The sequence below is a fragment of the Salvelinus sp. IW2-2015 genome, linkage group LG25 (genome assembly GCF_002910315.2).
Source record: "Salvelinus sp. IW2-2015 linkage group LG25, ASM291031v2, whole genome shotgun sequence".
Lineage (NCBI taxonomy): Eukaryota > Metazoa > Chordata > Actinopteri > Salmoniformes > Salmonidae > Salvelinus > Salvelinus sp. IW2-2015.
In genome coordinates this window covers 2,181,615-2,202,327 of record NC_036865.1, presented here as the reverse complement: position 1 = coordinate 2,202,327, position 20,713 = coordinate 2,181,615, and the positions used below count along the sequence as shown (strand labels likewise).

At 42.0% G+C, this 20,713-nt stretch overlaps 1 protein-coding gene across 7 annotated transcripts in view; it reads left to right on the top strand.

Annotated features, from left to right (window-relative positions):
* Nucleotides 1-20,703, top strand: part of LOC111951921 (serum response factor) — a 63,002-nt gene extending 42,299 nt beyond the window's left edge. For 2 of the 7 annotated variants that reach the window (XM_070434860.1, XM_023970268.3), the window contains 6 exons: nucleotides 3,857-4,094; nucleotides 13,337-13,498; nucleotides 15,629-15,730; nucleotides 15,981-16,151; nucleotides 16,571-16,647; nucleotides 18,068-20,703. In XM_070434860.1, coding sequence (XP_070290961.1) covers nucleotides 3,857-4,094; nucleotides 13,337-13,498; nucleotides 15,629-15,730; nucleotides 15,981-16,151; nucleotides 16,571-16,647; nucleotides 18,068-18,163 — 846 coding nt within the window. In that variant the 3' untranslated portion in view covers nucleotides 18,164-20,703. Of the gene's footprint in view, nucleotides 1-3,856; nucleotides 4,095-13,336; nucleotides 13,499-15,628; nucleotides 15,731-15,980; nucleotides 16,152-16,570; nucleotides 16,673-18,067 lie in introns of all 7 variants that reach the window. The other 5 variants (XM_070434859.1, XM_070434858.1, XM_023970270.3 and 2 more) reach the window with 5 other exon arrangements.
* Nucleotides 20,704-20,713: the final 10 nt, after the last annotated feature.

Genomic DNA, 20,713 nt, shown 5'->3' with positions numbered 1-20,713 from the left:
TGCTGTAGGCTACTATTTACTTGTTAACAAAAAATAATGTATGTCATATCAAATATGTTCACCCCACCCAGTATTGTAATCAAAACTTACCAGAAAGCATGTAGTCCTTGGCTCAGACAGTGTAGTAGTGTGGGCTCAATAGCATCTCATTAGTGTGGAAGATCTTGAGAATCAGTTGTACATGTGATGGAAGAATGCACTGTACATGTGATGGAAGAATGCACTGTGAATGCAGACAGTTGCAATTCCATTGAATTGGGGATAGTTTAACCAAATTATGCCACAAGACCTAGAATTGGCTTATGTGTATCCCACAAAAAAGGTTCACTGTTATAAGCTAACTTTTTTTTAAATGATTTTAAGCAAAATTCCCAAAAGTCCTGGGCTTAACTTCCCATGGAAAATTCCCGGAAATTTCCCGGAGAGTTTCCGACCCTTTTCAACCCGAGCTATGTCTCTCTCTCTCTGCCCTGTAATATACTAGGGTGCAGAGGGTGTACTTGTACATTTAGCTGCCTCAAGCTACAGAAACAGAAGATGGGCTCTGCCCTATGGACTGTTCTGGCTCCTCCAAGGCTACTTCTCTCTGTTGTTGATAGTTCACCTCAGCGGCTAACATGCACAACATTGCCTCTCCAGGCCGGAGGGTAGAACTGCCAAGGGAACTAACTAAGATGACTTGTTTGGAAACAATTACACTGAACAGAAATATAAATGCAACGTGCAACAATTTCTAAGATTTTACTTCAACCACGTACTGAATAAAAGGTCTGAATACTTATGTAAATGTAATATCAGGTTTTTTTTTTTATACATTTGCAAAACTTTCTATAAACCGGACATGCTGTGGCGATGTTTATATACTCCATCACTCTCCTTCTTGGTCAAATAGCCCTTACACAGCCTCATTTTCCTGTTGAAATACAAATGATAGTCCCGCTAAGCGCAAACCAGATGGGATGGCGTATCACTGCAGAATGCTGTGGTAGCCATGCTGGTTACGTGTGCCTTGAATTCTAAATAAATCACTGACTGTGTCACCAGCAAAGCATCCCTACACCATCACACCTCCTCCCCAATGCTTCACAGTGGGAACCACACATGAGGAGATCATCCGTTCAGTTATTCTCACAAAGACACAGCGGTTAGAACCAAAKATCTCACATTTGGACTCATCAGACCAAAGGACAGATTTCCACCGGTCTAATGTCCATTGCTCGTGTTTCTTGGCCCAAGCAAGTCTCTTCTTCTTATTGATGTCCTTTAGTAGTGGTTTCTTTACAGCAATTCGGCCATGAAGGCCTGATTCACACAGTCTCCTCTGAACATTTGATGTTGAGATGTCTTACTGAACTCTGAAGCATTTATTTGGGCTGCAATTTCTGAGGCTGGTAACTCTAACTTATCCTCTGCAGCAGAGGTAACTCTGGGTTTTCCTTTCCTGTGGCGGTCCCCTTGAGAGCCAGTTTCATCATAGTGCTTGATGGTTTTTGCAACTGCACTTTAAGAAACTTTCAAAGTAATTGAAATGTTCCAAATTGACTGACCTTCATGTCTTAAAGTAACTGTCGTTTCTCTTTGCTTATTTGAAATGTTCTTGCCATAATATGGACTTGGTCTTTTACCAAATAGGGCCATCTTCTGTATACCACCCCTACCTTGTCACAACACAACTGATTGGCTCAAACGCATTAAGAAGGAAAGAATTTCCACAAATGAACTTTTAACAAGGCACACCTGTTAATTGAAATGCATTCCAGGTGACTATCTCATGAAGCTGGTTGAGAGAATGCCAAGAGTGTGCAAAGCTGTCATCAAGGCAAAGGGTGGCTACTTTGAAYAATCACATATGAAATATATTTTGATTTGTTTAAAACTTTTTGGGGGGTTACTACATGAGTCCATATGTGTTATTTCATAATTTTTATGTATTCACTATTATTCTACAATGTACAAAATAGTAAAAATAAAGAAAATAAGTAGATGTGTCCAAACTTTGGACTGTGTGTGTGTATACAGTCCGTTCAGAAAGTATTCAGACCCCTTTTTCCACATTGTTACGTTACAGCCATTTTCTAAAATGTATTAAATKGTTTTTCATCTCTCATCAATTGATACACAATACCCCATAATGACAAAGCAAAAACATTTTTTTTGAATTTTTTGCAAATGTATTACTAAAAAAAACTAAAATATCGCATTTACTTAAGTATTCAGAGCCTTTACTCAGTACTTTGTTGAATCACCTTTTGGCAGCGATTACAGCCTTGAGTCTTCTTGGGTATGGCTACAACCATGGAAACACCTGTATTTGGGAGTTCCCATCTCTGCAGATCCTCTCAAGCTCTGTCAGGTTGGATGGGAGCATTGCTGCACAGCTTTTTTCAGGTCACTCCAGAGATGTTCAAGTCCGGGCTCTGGCTGGGCCACTCAAGGACATTCGGAGACTTGTCCCGAAGCCAATCCTGAGTCTTTGCTGTGTGCTTAGGGTCGTTGTCCTGTTGGAAGGTGAACTTTCGCCCCAGTCTGAGGTCCTGAGCACTTTGGAACAGGTTTTCATCAAGGATCTCTCTGTACTTTGCTCCGTTCATCTTTCCTCGATCCTATAGTCTCACAGCCCCTGCAGCTGAAACATCCCCCAAGCATGATGCTGCCACCACCATGCTTCACCGTAGGGATGGTGCCAGGTTTCCTCCAGATGTGACGCTTGGCATTCAGGCCAAAATGTTCAATCTTGGTTTTGTCAGAACAGAGAATCTTGTTTCTCATGGTCTGAGTCCTTTAGGTGCCTTTTGGCAAACTCCAAGCGGGCTGTCGTGCCTTTTACTGAGAAGTGGCTTCCGTCTGGCCACTTACCATAAAGGCCTGATTTGGTGGAGTGCTGCAGAGATGGTTGTCCTTCTGGAAGATGCTCCCATCTCCACAGAGGAACCCTGGAGCTCTGTCCGAGTGACCATTGGGTTGGTCACCTCCTTGACCAAGGCCCTTCTCACCCGATTTATCAATTTGGATGGAAGGCCAGCTCTAGGAAGAGTCTTGTGTTTCCAAAATTCTTCCATTTAAGAATGATGCAGGCCACTGTGTTCTTGGGGACCTTCTCCAGATCTGTGCCTCGACACAATCCTGTCTCGCAGCTCCACGGACAATTCCTTCGACCTCATGGCTTGGTTTTTGCTCTGACATGCACTGTCAACTGTGGTTCCTTATATAGACAGGTGTGTGCCTTTCCAAATCATGTCCCAAACAATTGAATTTACCACAGGTTGACTCCAATTAAGTTGTTGAAACATCAAGGATGATCAATGGAAACAGGATGCACCTGAGCTCAATTTCGAGTCTAATAGCAAAGAGTTTGAATACGTATGTAATAAGGTATTTCTGTATTAATTTTTTTATACATTTGCAAACATTTCAGAAAACCTGTTTTTCACTTTGTCATAATGGGGTATTGTGTATAGATTGAGGAGAAAATTGATTTAATCAATTTTAAAATAAGGCTGTAACGTAACAAAATCTGGAAGAATGGAAGGGGTCTGAAATACCTTCTGAATGCACTGTATATGTATATGGAGGAAACTAGCTACCTGCTGAGTGTAAACCAATGGTAATTGCTTGGTTATGAACGTCCTCTCTACCCCACTGGCTCTAGTYAATGGTGCTGCCTTGGGGTAAGGTTTGTGGAATAAAATATTTATGTGACTCACTCAACATGATATGATTTGTTAGTCAATAAGTTGTTTTTTGTCCAGTGGATAAGAGCCCAAAAATCCCCCAAAATAATCAAATCTGTCTGAATGCATGAATCTTGCTATTTTGACAGCCACACTCATAATGCATYTTGTTCGTCCTTCCCCAGGACCAGCTAAAGCCTGCGTTTACAGTGGCCAGCCTCCCGGGCACCACCAGTACCCACGCACCTACGGCCCCCACCACATCCACCACCATGCAGGTTAGCAGCGGGCCCTCCTTCCCCATCACCAACTACCTGGCACCCATCTCCGCTAGCAGCAACGTCAACGGCACAGTCCTCAAGACCACCGGTGCCTCCGGAGGGCAGGTCATGCAGCTGCCCAGCGGCTTTACCTTCATGTCAGGTACCTACAGCAGGAGAGACACTGGCCTTTATGCTATGCTATACTTTACTATAATATAATATAATTAAGCAATAAGGCTTAATTATAGCAATAAGTTGTGCGTTGGCCATATACCACACCCCCTCGTGCCTCATTGCTTAATTATACCACGGCTAAGGGCTGTTCTTAGCCACGACGTAAAGCGGGATACCTTATCGCCCCAACAATGGTATATGCATTGGTTGAAGCTCAATGTTAAATTCAAATCTCCCTACCATCATATCTAAGCCACTATGACACCATGTCGAGGAAATTTCCAAAATCGACTTGATTGGAGGTACACAACAAATRCTCCGCCTCTCGTCATGATCCGTCCTGCCAATACTGAGAATCACTATACCAGATTTTTGACAGGGTCGATAGAATTAGGGTCATCAAACCTAGCTCAAATTCTAGAAGTCGGATTAAAACGAGGCTACAGCATCCATAAGGTGACAATTAGACTTGGATCCATTTTGACTGAATACGTGTGTGTAGGTTCAACAGTTTTTATAAAATTTATAATTTTTCGCTCTCGTGGACATTTCAGTGTTACTTTTTTGTAGCATTTCTGACAATGCTAACATATTTTCAGCRGGATCTCAGAGTTCTAAAACCGGGACCAACAACTCGGTTGCTGCACAACAGCCGCAGCTAGCTAGTAGCAGCTGTAGCTAGCTAACACCAGTAGAAGAGAAGCAAGCTACAAGTAAAGGAGACTAGATAGATAGGTATATTTTTGCTATGGAAGGTTTTTCATATGGCTGAAGTCATCTGTGTAAACTAAATCAGAGCACAAACAAATAAGCTAGCGAACGTCCTTGGCTGCTAGCCAGTAGTCAAGCCAACGAAACTGTACTATACGCTGTATAGATCGTGCACCAACCACACTCAATTGTAGAAATAAATATTTCTCCTATAAAGCTTCGCTACTAAGTAAGTAAAGTTTATAGTCAACACCAAACACTTTAACTTATAAAACATGGAATAGGCATTGCTCATCAAGCTACTCCGGCATGATACAGTCAACTGGCTAGATAGCCTCCACTTTTCTGGGAAGGCTTTCCACTATTAATGTGGAAAAGCCTTCTCAGATTTGTCTGTTGGACTGCCAGATGGTGAAGTGGTGATTCATCACTCCAGAGAACGCGTTTCCACTGTTCCAGAGTCCAATGGCGGCGAGCTTTACACCACTCACCCGACGCTTTGCATTATGCATGGTGATTTGTAGGCTTGTGTGGCAGCTGCTCGGCCATGAAAACCCATTTCATGAAGCGCCCGACGAACAGTTCTTGTGCTGACGTTGCTTCCAGAGGCAGTTTTGTGACTCGGTAGTGAATGTTGCAACCGAGGACAGACGATTTTTCTGCGCGTCAGCACTCTGCGTTCCCATCTTGTCAGCTTGTGTGGCCTACCACTTCACGATTGAGGCATGGTCCTAGACGTTTCCACTTCACAATAACAGCACTTACAGTTGACCAGGACAGCTCTAGCAGGGCATACATTTTGCAAACTGACTTGTTGGAAAGGTGGCATCCAATGATGGTGCCACATTGAAAGTCACTGAGCTCCTCAGTAGGGCTATTCTACTGCATGGCTGTGTGCTCGTGTTATACATCTGTCAGCAACGGGTGTGGCTGAAATAGCCAAATCACTAATTTGAAGCTATGTGGTTTATTTTCCAAATGTTGAAGTTTGGTTCATTTTAGGTTCTGAATGAAAGGTGAAAGAAAAAGTATTTTCAGGAAGTTTAAAATGTATTTTACGAACGTTGAAATACGTATTTTCCGGATGTTGATTGGGTTAATTTTCAGTTCTGAATGAATGTTAAATACTTTCTCTAAATGTATTTTTCATTTTTAAATATTTTTTTTATATTTATTTCTCCCCAATTTCGTGGGATCCAATTGTCCATCGCTGCAACTCCCGTACGGACTCAGGAGCGTCAAAGGTCGAGAGCCGTGCGTCTCCAAAAACACAACCAGCCAAGCAGCACTGCTTCTTGACACACTGCTCGCTTAACCCGGAAGCCAGCCGCAATTTGTCGGAGGAAACACCGTACACCTGGCGACCGTGTCGCGTGCATTGTGCCCGGCCCGCCACAGGAGTCGCTATTGCACGATGGGACAAGAACATCCCTGCCGGCCAAACCCTCCTCTAACCCAGATGACGCTGGGCCAATTGTGCCTGCCCATGGGTCTCCCGGTCACGGCTGGCTTCAACAGAGCCTGACTCGAACCAGGATCTCTGGTGGCACAGCTAGCACTGCGATGCAGTGCCTAAACGGAACCCAAACCGGCTGTGTGCGTGCGCCATGTGCATAAATGTATTTTGTCCCCACCACCAACGCGATCACTGACACGCAGGTTAAAATATAAAAACAAACTCTGAACCAATTATATTAATTTGAGGACCGGTCGAAAAGCATTAACATCTATGGCAATTTAGCTAGTTAGCTTGCACTTGCTAGCTAATTTGTCTATTTTAGCTAGCTTGCTGTTGGCTAGCTAATTTGTCCTGGGATATAAACATTGAGTTGTTATTTTACATGAAATGCACAAAGGTCCTCTACTCCGCCAATTAATCCACACATAAAACGGTCAACCAAATCGTTTCTAGTTATCTCTCTTCCTTCCAGGCTTTTTCTTCTCTTGACTTTATATTGCGATTGGCAACTTTCATGAATTGGGTGCGTTACCGCCACTGACCTCGTTCGTCTTTCAGTCACCCACGTGGGTATAACCAATGAGGAGATGGCACGTGGGTACCTGCTTCTATAAACCAATGAGGAGATGAGAGAGGCAGGGCGATCTGCAGCGCGATCTGCGTCAGAAATAGAACTGATTTCTATTTTAGCCCTTGGCAACGCAGACGCTCGTTGGCGCAATAATTGAATACATAGATTTCAAAATGTATTTTGCAACGGTCGCGTCGCGTGTGCGAGCGTTGCAAAATACATTTTGAAATCTATGTTACTCAATTATTGCGCCAACGAGCGTCTGCGTATGGTCAGCCTGTTAGACCACTTGGGAGGCCTTCCTAAATGTTTTTACTGTAATGTACTGCACTCTGCTGTGCTCTACTGCAGTGGTTCTCAAACTTCTCCTCGGGGACCCCAATCGTTTCAAAACATTTTTGTACCTCTGAACTAGCTATTCAAGAACTTGAGGATTTTGTACACCTGATTCAACTTGTCAACTATCTCTGGAATAGATCAATTACATGGAACTGCCTGGGGTCCCCATGGAGAGTTTTAAGAACCACTATTCTACTGTACTACGCTGTGCTGTCCAAACTTGTACTGTCCAAACATGGATGTCTATGATTGGTTCAGATTTGGTCCAGTCCAGACGAGACCAAGTCTGAACCAAACATTGTTTGGATCAAATCAAGGCCATTCCGGATCAGACCAAATCTGAACAAAACATAGACATCTAGGATTGGTTCAGATTTGGTCCYGACCAGAACAAAAATAAACATCCGTGGATGAGATTCCCTAAAAACGGGTTAGGAGAACATACGCAGCAGGTTAGAATTAACATGGCAGGTTAGGCGAATTGGGTTTAGCGAAAATGCTCTCTATTGATATTCACACCCTCCCCTCTTTAAAGGSAGAATCCATATGTTTTGKATAAATGCAAATAGCCATGTCTATGAAGTAATAGCCAGGGCCCGTTTTCACGATAGCGATGGAACTTAAGGTTACGAGTGTTTCAACGATGCATCGTTTCTATYAAGGCCGCAAAAATCACATGCGTTTCCCAAAACATCACGTAGGGAGAACCTTCAGTAAGTGCGTTGTTAGAGCATATGTCGATACTGATAGGATCGAAAGAAAGGCGGCACTGCTCTTGGATCAGCGTTCTCCATATTCAAATGTTACCTAAACATTCAATTCTGACAATGGATCAGCTCCTAGAAATAAATTATCACCTTCAGAAAGTATTCATACCCCTTGACGTATTCCACATTTTGTGTTACAGCTTGAATTCATAAATTGATTTAATTTATGTTGTTTCTCGCCCATCTACACACACTACCACATAATGACAAAGTTAAAACATGTTTTTAGAATTATTTTGCTAATTTATTTAAAATGAAATACAGAAATATCTKATTTACATAAGTATTCACACCCCTGAGTCAATACTAATGTATTGCCTTTTGCAGCGATTACAGCTGTGAATCTGGGTAATTCTCTTAGCTTTGCACACCTGAGTTGTACAYTATTTGCACGTCATTATTTACAACATTCTTCAAGCTCTGTGAAGTTAGTTGTTGATAATTGTTAGACAGCCATTTAAGTCTTGCCATAGATCTGAAAGCTGATTTAAGCCAAAACTGTTACCAAGCCACTCAGGAACATTCAATGTCATCTTGGTCAGCAACTTGTGTATATTTGGCCATGTTTTAGGTTACTGTCCTGCTGAAAGGTGCATTTGTCTTGCAGTATGTTGGAAAACCGACTAAACCAGGTTTTCCTCTACGATTTTGCCTGTGCTTAGCTCTATTCCATTTATTTTTATCCTGGAAAAACTCCCTAGTCCTTGCCGATGACAAGCATACCRATAACATGARMCAGCCGCTGCCATMCTTGAAAYTATTAAGAGTGGCACTCAGTGACGTGTTGTATTGGATTTGCCCCCAACATAARGCTTTGTATTCAGGACAAAAAGTTAATTTCTTTGRCAAATTTTTTGCAGTTTTACTTTAGTGCCTTATTGCAAACAGGATGCATGTTTTGGAATATTTTTTATTCTGTACAGGTTTCCTTCTTTRCAKTCTGTCATTTAGGTTAGTATTGTGGAGTAACTACAGTGTTGTTGATCCATCCTCTGTTTTGTCACAGCCATTAAACTCTAACTGTTTTAAAGGTGGAATATGSAGAAATCGCTTTGCCATTTCCTGGTTGCTAAAATTCGAATAGTGGCCTAATTTCAGTTTGTGACAAAACAAGCAAGTATGGTGTAGGGAATRATTGTCCCATGTAAACCGCTGTGAAATATATATAGATTTTTTTTGTCTTCGAGGGGCAGTGTGGTTGACTTCTGAAGCTAAGCAGGGTTGGTCCTGGTCAGTCCCTGGATGGGAGACCAGATGCTGCTGGAAGTGGTGTTGGAGGGCCAGTAGGAGGCACTCTTTCCTCTGGTCTAAAAAAATATCCCAATGCCCCAGGGCAGTGATTGGGGACACCGCCCTGTGTAGGGTGCCGTCTTTCGGATGGGACGTTAAACGGGTGTCCTGACTCTCGGAGGTCATTAAAGATCCCATGGCACTTATCGTAAGAGTAGGGGTGTTAACCCCGGTGTCCTGGCTAAATTTCCAATCTGGCCCTCAAACCACCACAGTCACCTAAGAATCCCCAGTTTACAATTAACTCATTTATCCTCCTCTCCCCTGTAACTATTCCCCAGGTCGTTGCTGTAAATGAGAACGTGTTCTCAGTCAACTTACCTGGTAAAATAACGGATAAATATTTTGAGATGGGCTTGAATAAGCTAAGTAGGCAATATGCAGAGGGTAGCATAATTTGTCTGATTCTCTGTAATATTGTTATGGGAACAATAATGCATTTTATTTTGTAAAGTGGTTTCCTGCATCAAACAACAACATTTTCAGTCACCTCCTTGTCTGAAGGACAAGTAGATAAACAGGTAAATGTCAAGACCTGCATGTTTTTTTTTTTTTTTCTTCAAACGTCTCATGGAATGTAGGTATACCACACATTGGCTGCTACTGTAGGCTGAAAGATAGAACAGCTTTTTCCGTGTTAAAATGTTATGGGATGCATTTTATCCATAGTTTTTTTTGATGGTAGGCCACTCTGGTAGGCCTAGATTATGATCAAATAACCACAGTAGCCTACTGTTAAAACTAACTTTAAAAATAATAATACTACTAACCCAATCCTCTTCGGGGGACACATTTTTGTAAAAATGAAGAGAAAACACTTAAATAATATCACAAGTCCAGTCCTTTTTTTAAATGTTCATTACATGCAAGACATATTTCATGTAGTCCTCATTATATCCTGTTGTATTCCGACAAAACAAAGGTAGAAGGAAAAAGGAACATAGATTCTAATGGCCGCTAATGACTGCAAGTAAAAATATGTCTRAMGCATCACACTGCCCATAAAGGAATACCCAAGTTTAACRTACAATCGACTCTGACACAGCCATGGCACGATAGCCAAGAACACATGCAGTACTGACAATCCAGAGTGAGTAAACCTGTAAAACCAACCCATACACATTTAGTTTTTATTCCAGGGTCGTTGCTCTATCACCTCGGCTGTTTTACACCTAGGCCTATAACATTAGGATCAAGAATATAAAAGGTAGCATTAATAGCTTATATAGAAATATATAATATACCTTTCTCTCACTTASAGAAGTGCTTCCATAAGCCAGTTATTGTAATGTGCTACCGTTAACTTGAATCACTTTATCCCAGTGTTAACCAGCCCGCCACACACTAGAGACAACAACCCTGTTGACAATACCTAATCTATTTGCTGGTGTGTATCCGAACAATAATCATCATTTACATTTTTTACATTGAGATTAATTTTTTTAACGTAAAAGGGTAATAACACCAATTATTCTAGGATCATATAGGCCTATTCCAATAAAGAACCTAGGCAGGTTTTTCATTATATAATCCTTTGTCCTAGCCCTATAATACATTTATTCATATTTATTAAGTTTTATCTTAAACGCGATTTTTACCTTGTCAGCTCGGGGATTCGATCCAGCAACTTTTCGGTTACTGGCCCAACGCCCTATATATAACAGCTTTTAAGTCATAGTATACCCGACCTCTACAATTAGGCCATGTATCATATCAAACTAAAAAAACAACCTTGGTKTTTCTAATGTATAATCTTCAAATTAAAAAAATACAAATTCATAAAGAAAAAAGGTAATCCTTACCCATCTTCGCCTTCCCCTAAATCTAAACCGGATATTACGTACATATWGTCCAAAATTCCATATTGCCTAAATAGAAAAAGGCTAAATTCATCATACTCATTCTGCATTACCATAAATCCAACTTTATTTGAAGTCCACATAGTCCACGTTTCCATACTGCATGAATAAACATAAAAAATAAAGTTGTTAATGTAAAAATGTTTTGGGTAAAAAACAAATGAATCCATATTTGTACTGTGTAATGCAGTGCAAATATGTATCGGGACTACTTCAACAACAGGAGGTAGCTTTCACTCACAGCCACGTTGTAATCTTCGAGTCCTTGAACATTTGGTTGTTTACATAATTGATCGACCACTAGACGAACATTCTGCTTCTCTGCTTGGAGCCTTTCGAAAGTGGGGTACAGGGCACGTCGTCTCCACTATTTCATGGGGAAATTGTTCATGAATAGAGAATGGGGTGTTCTTCAATTCCCTACCCTGTTGTAACAAGGCAATTTTCATTTTGTAGTGGGTTAGCATAACTACGATCGGACGGGACCTTCCCTCTGCTCTGCCACCGAAACGATGTGCCCTTTTGAAAATCAATTGTTTCCTCCTGTTCGTCCATCATTTTGAGATTACGTTTCATGAACACTTTTAACTTTTTCTTCCGTTGACTGATATTTTTCGTTTTCATCCTCCTTTATTCCCATTATAACAATATCATTCTTCATACTTCTGCACTTTAGATCAAGTAATTCGGCTTTCATTGTTTTATTTTCATACCGTAGCCTAGGGAGTCCACGGTAGTTTTCAATGTCTTATTTTCCGCTCATATTTCTTCCATTTTATTACTGTAATCCATTCCTGTTTTTAAGACCTCAACCTCCCCCAGTAGCCCAGGTAATATAACCAGTTTATTAACTATTCGCTCATACTTGTAAGCAATGCTCTATCTTCTGGAGACAGAGATATAAAAACGTCCCCCTCCGATGTTACATTTTGAATTTTAGACGGCGGCTTCCCTTCAGTTTCGCCCCATCAGAACTTGAGGAAAGGTCTGCTCTMGTTCGCTTCGATGTATCCGTTTCTTTTTCGAGCATATCAAAATGCTGTTCAATAAATAGTTCTAGATTCTCTATATTATCCAGAATGTTTGTTTCGTAGTTATCAGCTAATCCTACATTTTTGTGATGAACTAATGGGACAAGTGCCTTCAACGCTGGCGTGGGTAGAGCCTCAGTGTTCACAGTAAACGCGAGCTGGAAGTTGCACAGAATTTTCACAACATTCAAGTTTGRGCCTAGCAGACCTGTTTGGTTCTAGGGTATTTGAAAAGTATTTGAAAATAGTTTATAATAGTATTTATAGGAAATTATTTAAATACTTCAAATCGTATTTGTTGATTTGGTTATTATTTTAAAATATATATAATTTGGAAAAAAGGCTAAAATATTAAAATACAAATACTTGATTAAGCATGTATTTGAACCCAGATCTGGTCCGTCAACACGATTTCAATTTGAATCATCTTGCCACGACGTCGAGGTGGTTCGTGGCAGTAGCGTCTCCACTTAAACAGCTGTTTATATTTTGCCGCGTTTCACATCTCCAGGKAGCCCTTTCAGCTTGGTTATATTTGACATGAATTACAAAGCCCCAGTATCCACGAAGGAAACATCTACATCCAATGGGCTCATGCCTTTGATTTTCATTGTAGGAGAGGAATAATTAGGAGGTCCAACACAATGGCCATCCCCTAGTCGGCTGCTGGTCTCTGCCTATAATTGGTCATGAATATTCAGTGAAGATTAGGCAGTTCAATTCTGAAATTATCKTTTCTTTTTAATTCATGGAGCCCCTGCTCAGATGGAGTGTTTTGGAGCCAGATGTGCCCCTTGTAATAGGATTTGCTATCTATCTGGATCTGGGGCTCCCACATGAAATTGGTAGCTGCTGTTACAGCCATGTAATACTGGGTAATAACCACCTAAAAGCTTAAGAAGTCTTAGTTTGATTGAAATAAAAATCATGTAGTGCTGCAATCATCATCTGACATTCTAAAGTATTACCCTTGATGTTGCCCTTGTTGTGATGTCTGCTTGTAGTGATAGTGTGGCTAACGAACTGAGTAGCGCAGAGATGTTGTTCTGGGTCCCGAGGTAGCAGATCTTTCTCTCCCGCTCCCTTTCTCTCCCATTATGACAGCAGGCTGAATCACTCACTCACTCACTCACTCACTCACTCACTCACTCACTCACTCACTCACTCACTCACTCACTCATCCTTTTTCCCCCTCCTGCAGCAGGCACTCCTCTCCCTCCCGGCACCCCCACCATTCCGCTCAGCCAGCTGCACCAGCACTCCCTGGCCATCTCGGGACAGCGGGGCCAGAAGCTCACCGCATCACAACTGACACAGCAGGGCCAGCAGGCCGTCTTCCGATTCCCCGCTGCAGTCTCCCTAGGTCAGTCTGTCGGGAGCAAGAGACTAGTCTGTGTCTGTTGAGAGACTAGTTTGTCTGTAGGTTGACAGAGACAAGTTTTCCCCTTCCTATATTAATGGGTAAGCGGGCATCCCGGAGCTCTGTAACATAAGTCCCTGCCCCCAGTTGTGTTTTTTGAGATTCGCAGGATGATAAGGTCGGTGTCTTGTGGGCTTTATAAAACACATTTGATTTGAAATGTTATTGTAAGCGGGGGGGGATTGGGTATAGGCCTTGCTACATATTTCCATAAAGAACTGGTATTCATGTTTTATTGGTGTGGATGTAGTTAGTCATGGTCTGATTTGTGCTCCGGGGAAAAAGAGGGAGACTTGTCTGTCTGTGGCTGCAGAGGGGGATGTACAGTCGTGGCCAAACGTTTTGAGAATGACACAAATATTAATTTCCACAAAGTTTGCTGCTTCAGTGTCTTTAAATATTTTTGTCAGATGTTACTGTGGAATACTGAAGTATAATTACAAGCATTTCATAAGTGTCAAAGGCTTTTATTGACAATTACATGAAGTTGATGCAAAGAGTCAATATTTGCAGTGCTGACCCTTCTTTTTCAAGACTTCTGCAATCCGCCCTGGCATGCTGTCATTTAACTTCTGGGCCACATCCTGACTGATGGCAGCCCATTCTTGCATAATCAATGCTTGGAGTTTGTCAGAATTTGTGGGTTTTGTTTGTCCACCCGCCTCTTGAGGATTGACCACAAGTTCTCAATGGGATTAAGGTCTGGGGAGTTTCCTGGCCATGGACCCAAAATATCAATGTTTTGTTCCCCGAGCCACTTAGTTATCACTTTTGCCTTATGGCAAGGTGSTCCATCATGCTGGAAAAGGTATTGTTCGTCACCAAACTGTTCTTGGATGGATGGGAGAAGTTGCTCTTGGAGAATGTGTTGGTGCCATTCTTTATTCCATTCTGTGTTCTTAGGCAAAATTGTGAGTGAGCCCACTCCCTTGGCTGAGAAGCAACCCCACACATGAATGGTCTCAGGATGCTTTACTGTTAGCATGACACAGGACTGATGGTAGCGCTCACCTTGTCTTCTCCGGACAAGCTTTTTTCCGGATGCCACAAGCAATCGGAAGGGGATTCACCAGAGAAAATGACTTTACCCCAGTGCTCAGCAGTCCAATCCCTGTACATTTAGCAGAATATCAGTCTGTCTCTGATGTTTTTCCTGGAGAGAAGTGMCTTCTTTGCTGCCCTTCTTGACACCAGGCCATCCTCCAAAAGTCTTTGCCTCACTGTGCGTGCAGATGCACTCACACCTGCCTGCTGCCATTCCTGAGCAAGCTCTGTACTGGTGGTGCCCCGATCCCGCAGCTGAATCAACTTTAGGAGACGGTCCTGGCGCTTGCTGGACTTTCTTGGGCGCCCTGAAGCCTTCTTCACAACAATTGAACCGCTCTCCTTGAAGTTCTTGATGATCCGATAAATGGTTGATTTAGGTGCAATCTTACTGGCAGCAATATCCTTGCCTGTGAAGCTCATTTTGTGCAAAGCAATGATGACGGCGCATGTTTCCTTGCAGGTAACCATGGTTGACAGAGGAAGAACAATGATTCCAAGCACCACCCTCCTTTTGAAGCTTCCAGTCTGTTATTTGAACTCAATCAGCATGACAGAGTGATCTCTAGCCTTGTCCTCGTCAACACTCACACCTGTGTTAACGAGAGAATCACTGACATGATGTCAGCTGGTCCTTTTGTGGCAGGGCTGAAATGCAGTGGAAATGTTTTTGGGGGATTCAGCTCATTTGCATGGCAAAGAGGGACTTTGCAATTAATTGCAATTCATCTGATCACTCTTCATAACATTCTGGAGTATATGCACATTGCCATCATACAAACTGAGGAAGCAGACTTTGTGAAAATTTATATTTGTGTCATTCTCAAAACTTTTCGCCGCGACTGTACAAGGAATAACAGGCATGAGGCAGGCATGAACTTTAGTTGACTGTACGTAGGTGTATGAAACCATGTCCAAAACTGTATGGGGCAAACTAATATTCCTACCATTTATAAGAGTTCTGACAGTAAGATTATAATAGTGTACAGGTGAGTGATCAGCTGTTTTGTGTTGCCTGTTCCCCTCCAGGGGGAGGGATGACCCAGCAGCTGCAGGCCATCCAGGTGCACCCCACCACACACACCAACGACAGCAGCTCGGAGATCTCCCAGACCTCGACTGTCTCCTCTGGTAACTCTCCTCTGTCTAACACAGGGCTGTACAACCCTTGTTGTGTGTGATAAGCTCTATCCAGAGTCTAACGTATCTCTCCTGAGTGAGCTGAGTGGGTGGAAGGTTGTAGTCTACAATACTGAGGGGTCAACTTTAGTTGAACAGAATTTACTTTTCCCTCAGTGATACAGTGCCATCTGGTGGGCAATGTCTCTTCTAAACTTCTCACTTTGTCTCATACACTAATATCTTTTCCCCACTCCCCCAGCGACCATTGTCACGTCGTCTGTGCCCACGTCCATGGCGGGGCACATGATGTACACCAGCCCCCACACAGTGATGTACGCGTCCAGCCCCTCGGCCATGCAGGTGTCCCACGGACAGGGCCAGGACACAGGTGAGACCACGCTTGACTACAGTAGGCTACGCTGGGACACAGGTGAGACTACACTGGCTGTGGGTTAATGGGGGAGGTTGATTGATGTATGATTCAGACCTCCGTTCAATTAGTATTTTTTTRTTTCATTTTTTTTTATTTAGCTGGGTGTATTGAGCTTGAAATGCTATGAAATGCTCAAAAAAATTGCAACCTATCCTATCTGGCATTCCAGGCAGGCTTAATCAAATGCTCAAAGGATGAAAACGCATACTGTTTGAACCCAGGTCTGGTATGAATATAGCTACGTAGTCGGGAGGTTGACTATGACAGGCTAGTGGGTTTGATCCCGACCCCAAAGTGGGGTGGTATAGCCTACACAGCATGCACGTAGTCTCTGTATATATTCAGTGGTAAAATGTTAGTTTAGATGAGAGGGCTGTGTTCTTCATGTTTGTATGTGTCCGTCTCTCTCTGGCTAGGTGCTGTCCCTCAGGTATTCCTTACGGCACCCTCAGGCACCATGCAGATCCCTGTTTCTGCAGTGCAGCTACACCCAGTACGGCAAGACCTACATTTTACAAGTGAAACTCTCATATTCTCTCTGCAACCAGCATGCCACTGACCTGCACTAATGCATCCGGASAGAGCACTGTTTATCACTGTGGAGGGGTAGGGTTTGGCCTGCCTCCWGTACTGTTACTGTATGTGGATGATCTACTCCTATGACATTTGGGGCTCCAGAGTGGTSCAGCAGTCTAYGGCACTGCATCTCAGTGCTAGAGGCGTCACAGACCCTGGTTTGATCCCGGGCTGTATCACAACAGGCTGTGATCGGGAGTCCCATAGGGCGGCGCACAATTGGCCCAGTGTCGTCAGGGTTAGGGGAGGGTTTGGCCTGGGGTAGGCTGTCATTGTAAAATAAGAACTTGTTCTTAACTGACTTAACATTATTGAAAGATATATGTTCTTTGGAAGACTTWATTTTTTTATTGAGAAAGTCATTCAAAGTCAGGCAAGATTGAGATTTAAATAGATTGGCTTTTTATAGAGGTTTTTGTGTGAGTGAATGACTAAAGTTTAGGAACAGAATATAAACCATTGTGTTTCACAGAGCCTTAGTTGGAGTACAATAGCTACAGTACACTATAACAACACAAATGACCAAACTCATGCAAAGTGATGCTTTTAGAAAAAGCTTTCTTATCAAAAAGAGAGGATTTAAGTTAATCAATTTAATGTCAATAATTTTGTGCTTAGGTAGCAGGTTGGGGTCAATTCCAGTCAATTCAGGAAGTACACAAAAATTCTAATTCTCTTCAATGCTTTTCAATTAGGGGCATTTTGAATTTGAATTTGGTTTACTTCCTGAATTGCCTGGAATTGAAATGGAATTGACCCAAACCCTGTTAGGCAGGTGTATTGTCTGGCAATTTAGCAAATTCATCATAGTGGGCAGAACAAGCAAGGAGGTGGGCAGAGCCAAGCATGAGCTAGTGAGATCCTATTGCCTCGTTCTGGCATGTAATTGCATATTTCCGTGGGGGAACGCCTACTCTGTCAAGTGCACGTGTCCAATAACTCAATTCGCCCCTGCACTCCTAAACAATGAAATTTCAAAACAACTTTGGCAAAGGGTAAAGTCTACAAAACTGTTCATAACATATTCTAGTTTTGGGAACAGAAAACTGTATTGATATCAACCGTTTCATCGATGAGAAAATTRGTAGAATGTCGGGCAAAATCCATCTTCTCCCCCTGGCGGCCACTGGGCTTCCTCTCATCACCATATTTGGTGCTGAGTGGAAATGCCAACCGAATGCTTCAGATTTATACATCCGGCTCATTGTTCTGTCTGTGGTGGACCCATGCTGAGCATAGAGTTATGTTCTCTCTTCTTTCTCAATGTCACTTTAATTCTCTTTGACCTTTGATTGGTCTGCAGTGGCGCATGCTGATGTTGATGTGCTGTGTTGCAGATGGTGATTGGTCAGCAGTTGAGCAGCAGCAGCAGTAACCTGACAGAGCTGCAGGTGGTCAACCTGGACACCACACAGAACACTAAGAACGACTGACAGACACACTGAGGCCCAGGGAAACTGGCCAGACATCTCTATTTATTGATGCCTTTCATCAGCATTTCATTTTACAGCTCTGTGTGTCGCATTTACATTACAATTCTGTAAGTATGCACACGCATGGAAGGGTATGTGCGTCGCTAAGCTTTGTATGTGAGTCGATGTTTGAAAATACGTATGTATTCATTCACTAAAGCATAGAAAGGAATTGAGATATTCACTAAATCCTCCTTTTGGAATACCTTGTCTATAGTATAATTTTTTTGGGGGGGGTGGGGGTCTGTAATTATTTGTCAAGTGCACATGATGCAGGTGCTGCAGCTCCACACGTCAGCCAAAGAGACATTCACGTGTGTGAATGTTTGTGTGTGTGTGTGTGTATATATATATATATATATATAATGTATGTATGCAAACGTGGGATTTATAAATGGGAAGGGTATGGTGGCTTTGAGGTTATAAAGACATTTGTAAATGTACATAATTATTTTTTAATTGAATCAAATTGTATTTTCGGCCTGTTTGTGCGATGGCATATAGTTTTGTATATGCAAGTCATTTGCATATAGAATAAATTAATTATTTATACACTATGTACACCCGCTCTTTCATGACATACACTGACCAGGGGAATCCAGGTGAAAGCTATGATCCCTTAATGATGTCACATCCACTTCAATCAGTGTAGATGAAGGTGAGGAGACATGTTAAAGAAGGATTTTAAGCCTTGATACAATTGATGCATGGATTGTGTATGTGTGCCATTGAGGGTGAATGGGCAAGACAAAAGATTTAAGTGCCTTTGAACGGGGTACGGTAGTAGGTGGCAGGCGCACCAGTTTGTGTTAAGAACTGCTGGGTTTTTCAGGRGCAACAGTTTRGCGTGTGTTTCAATAATAGRCCACCACCCAAAGGACATCCAGCCAACTTGATCCAACTGCGGGAAGCATTGGAGTCAACATGGGCCAGCATCCCTGTGGAACGCTTTCGACACCATGTAGAGTCCATGACCTGAAAAATCGAGGCTGTTCTGAAGGCTATTTCTTATAGTTGGCCAACTAACCTTACTAGATCATATATTCTAAAGCGTAAAATATATTCTGGTAAAAATGTATAATTTAATTATTTAAATCGAGTCGGCTGGATAAGCGAATGATCCTGCGTTGTGAAATATAAGCCAGCGTGTGCCAAACAACTGACTGACAAGGGTGACATCTTTCCAGAGTGAACCACAGTGACCTCTTCACACCTTGCCAGTCAGTGCTGAAGGACTGCGTCTACTGGTGCCTGTAGGGCCATGTAGGTTACTGGAAGTTATTTTCGCTAGTCTGGGCAGTTGTAAGCAGGGCACTAGCAAGCTCCTGTGTCGGTTAAGAATTGGACATAATGCCAGGATGAAACACTGAACTCAAATGGTTTTCTACTATTCTCATTTAGCTGAAATAAAAAAGGGTATTTTCTCTAGGTGTCAGTAATGTATGAAGGGTTTGTTAGTCTCCTTATAACCATACCTGGATTCGTATAATATGCTTAATTATGCTAGGTGGGGTTTGTAKTTTTGAGACTTTTATATTGGTTCCATCACAACAGGCAGGCTCAATCAAGCACAACTTATGTATATGAACCCAGGTCTGGTTATAACATGGTTGATCAATCAACCAATACATCTATACAATGTCATATTGCCTCTGAACCATTTAAACATGCTATACTGGCTTTTTCGTTTAACTGTGTTCATGAAGAATAGTGAGGTTTTAAAGGGTACTTRGAAAAGTTACTGTTAACCCACTACAAGTTAAAGGAAGCCCTTATATCCATCAAGTATCACTTCATAGTATTTATTTGGAGAAATAATGGTATTTGACCCAGTTAGGACCCACTTTACCAAGGTGGATTGGGGATAGTGAGAGCACCATTTTTTTTCTACCACAGGGCCTCTTTTTCATAGCTGTGGGTTTACGTTCTCATGAAGGGAATTGAAACGTCTGTTTATTTTGCAAGAGCCTTGGACTTTAGCTTTTACTGTACATTAAACTCATGTATTTCTCCCATCCCAGGAAATTGTTTCACCAGTCAGTGGAATATTTTTGTGTATATATGGACTGAGCTGACAATGTATTGAGCAAGTTCATGCAATGCTTKGATTTTTTGGGAATTTGCAATCAAAAGGCCGAGATTCAAGCCGATCATGTTTGTAGACATTGCGTCTTTTAAAGGCAATGTTGCGGAGATTGCATTCAAGATCAGCTGTTCAGATTTCGACCGCTCAATTGTAAATTCTTTAATGTCAAGCGCGCTATAACTGAGGTTTTGGATGGAATCCCGGCCAAAGTCTTGTGGGTTAGAAGTTGACATTTGTTATCTCAGATCCTTCTAATGGATCTCAAAAAAAGTATTTTTACTTTTAAAAGGAGATTATGAATAAATGGAAGCGCAGTCATGGTCAAATATAAYTGGTTGTTTTGTTTCCGTACTTTTGAATCTAAACGTCACCATATGTACAAAACTTTTGTAATAAAAACAAATTAAACCTTGAATGCATTTTGT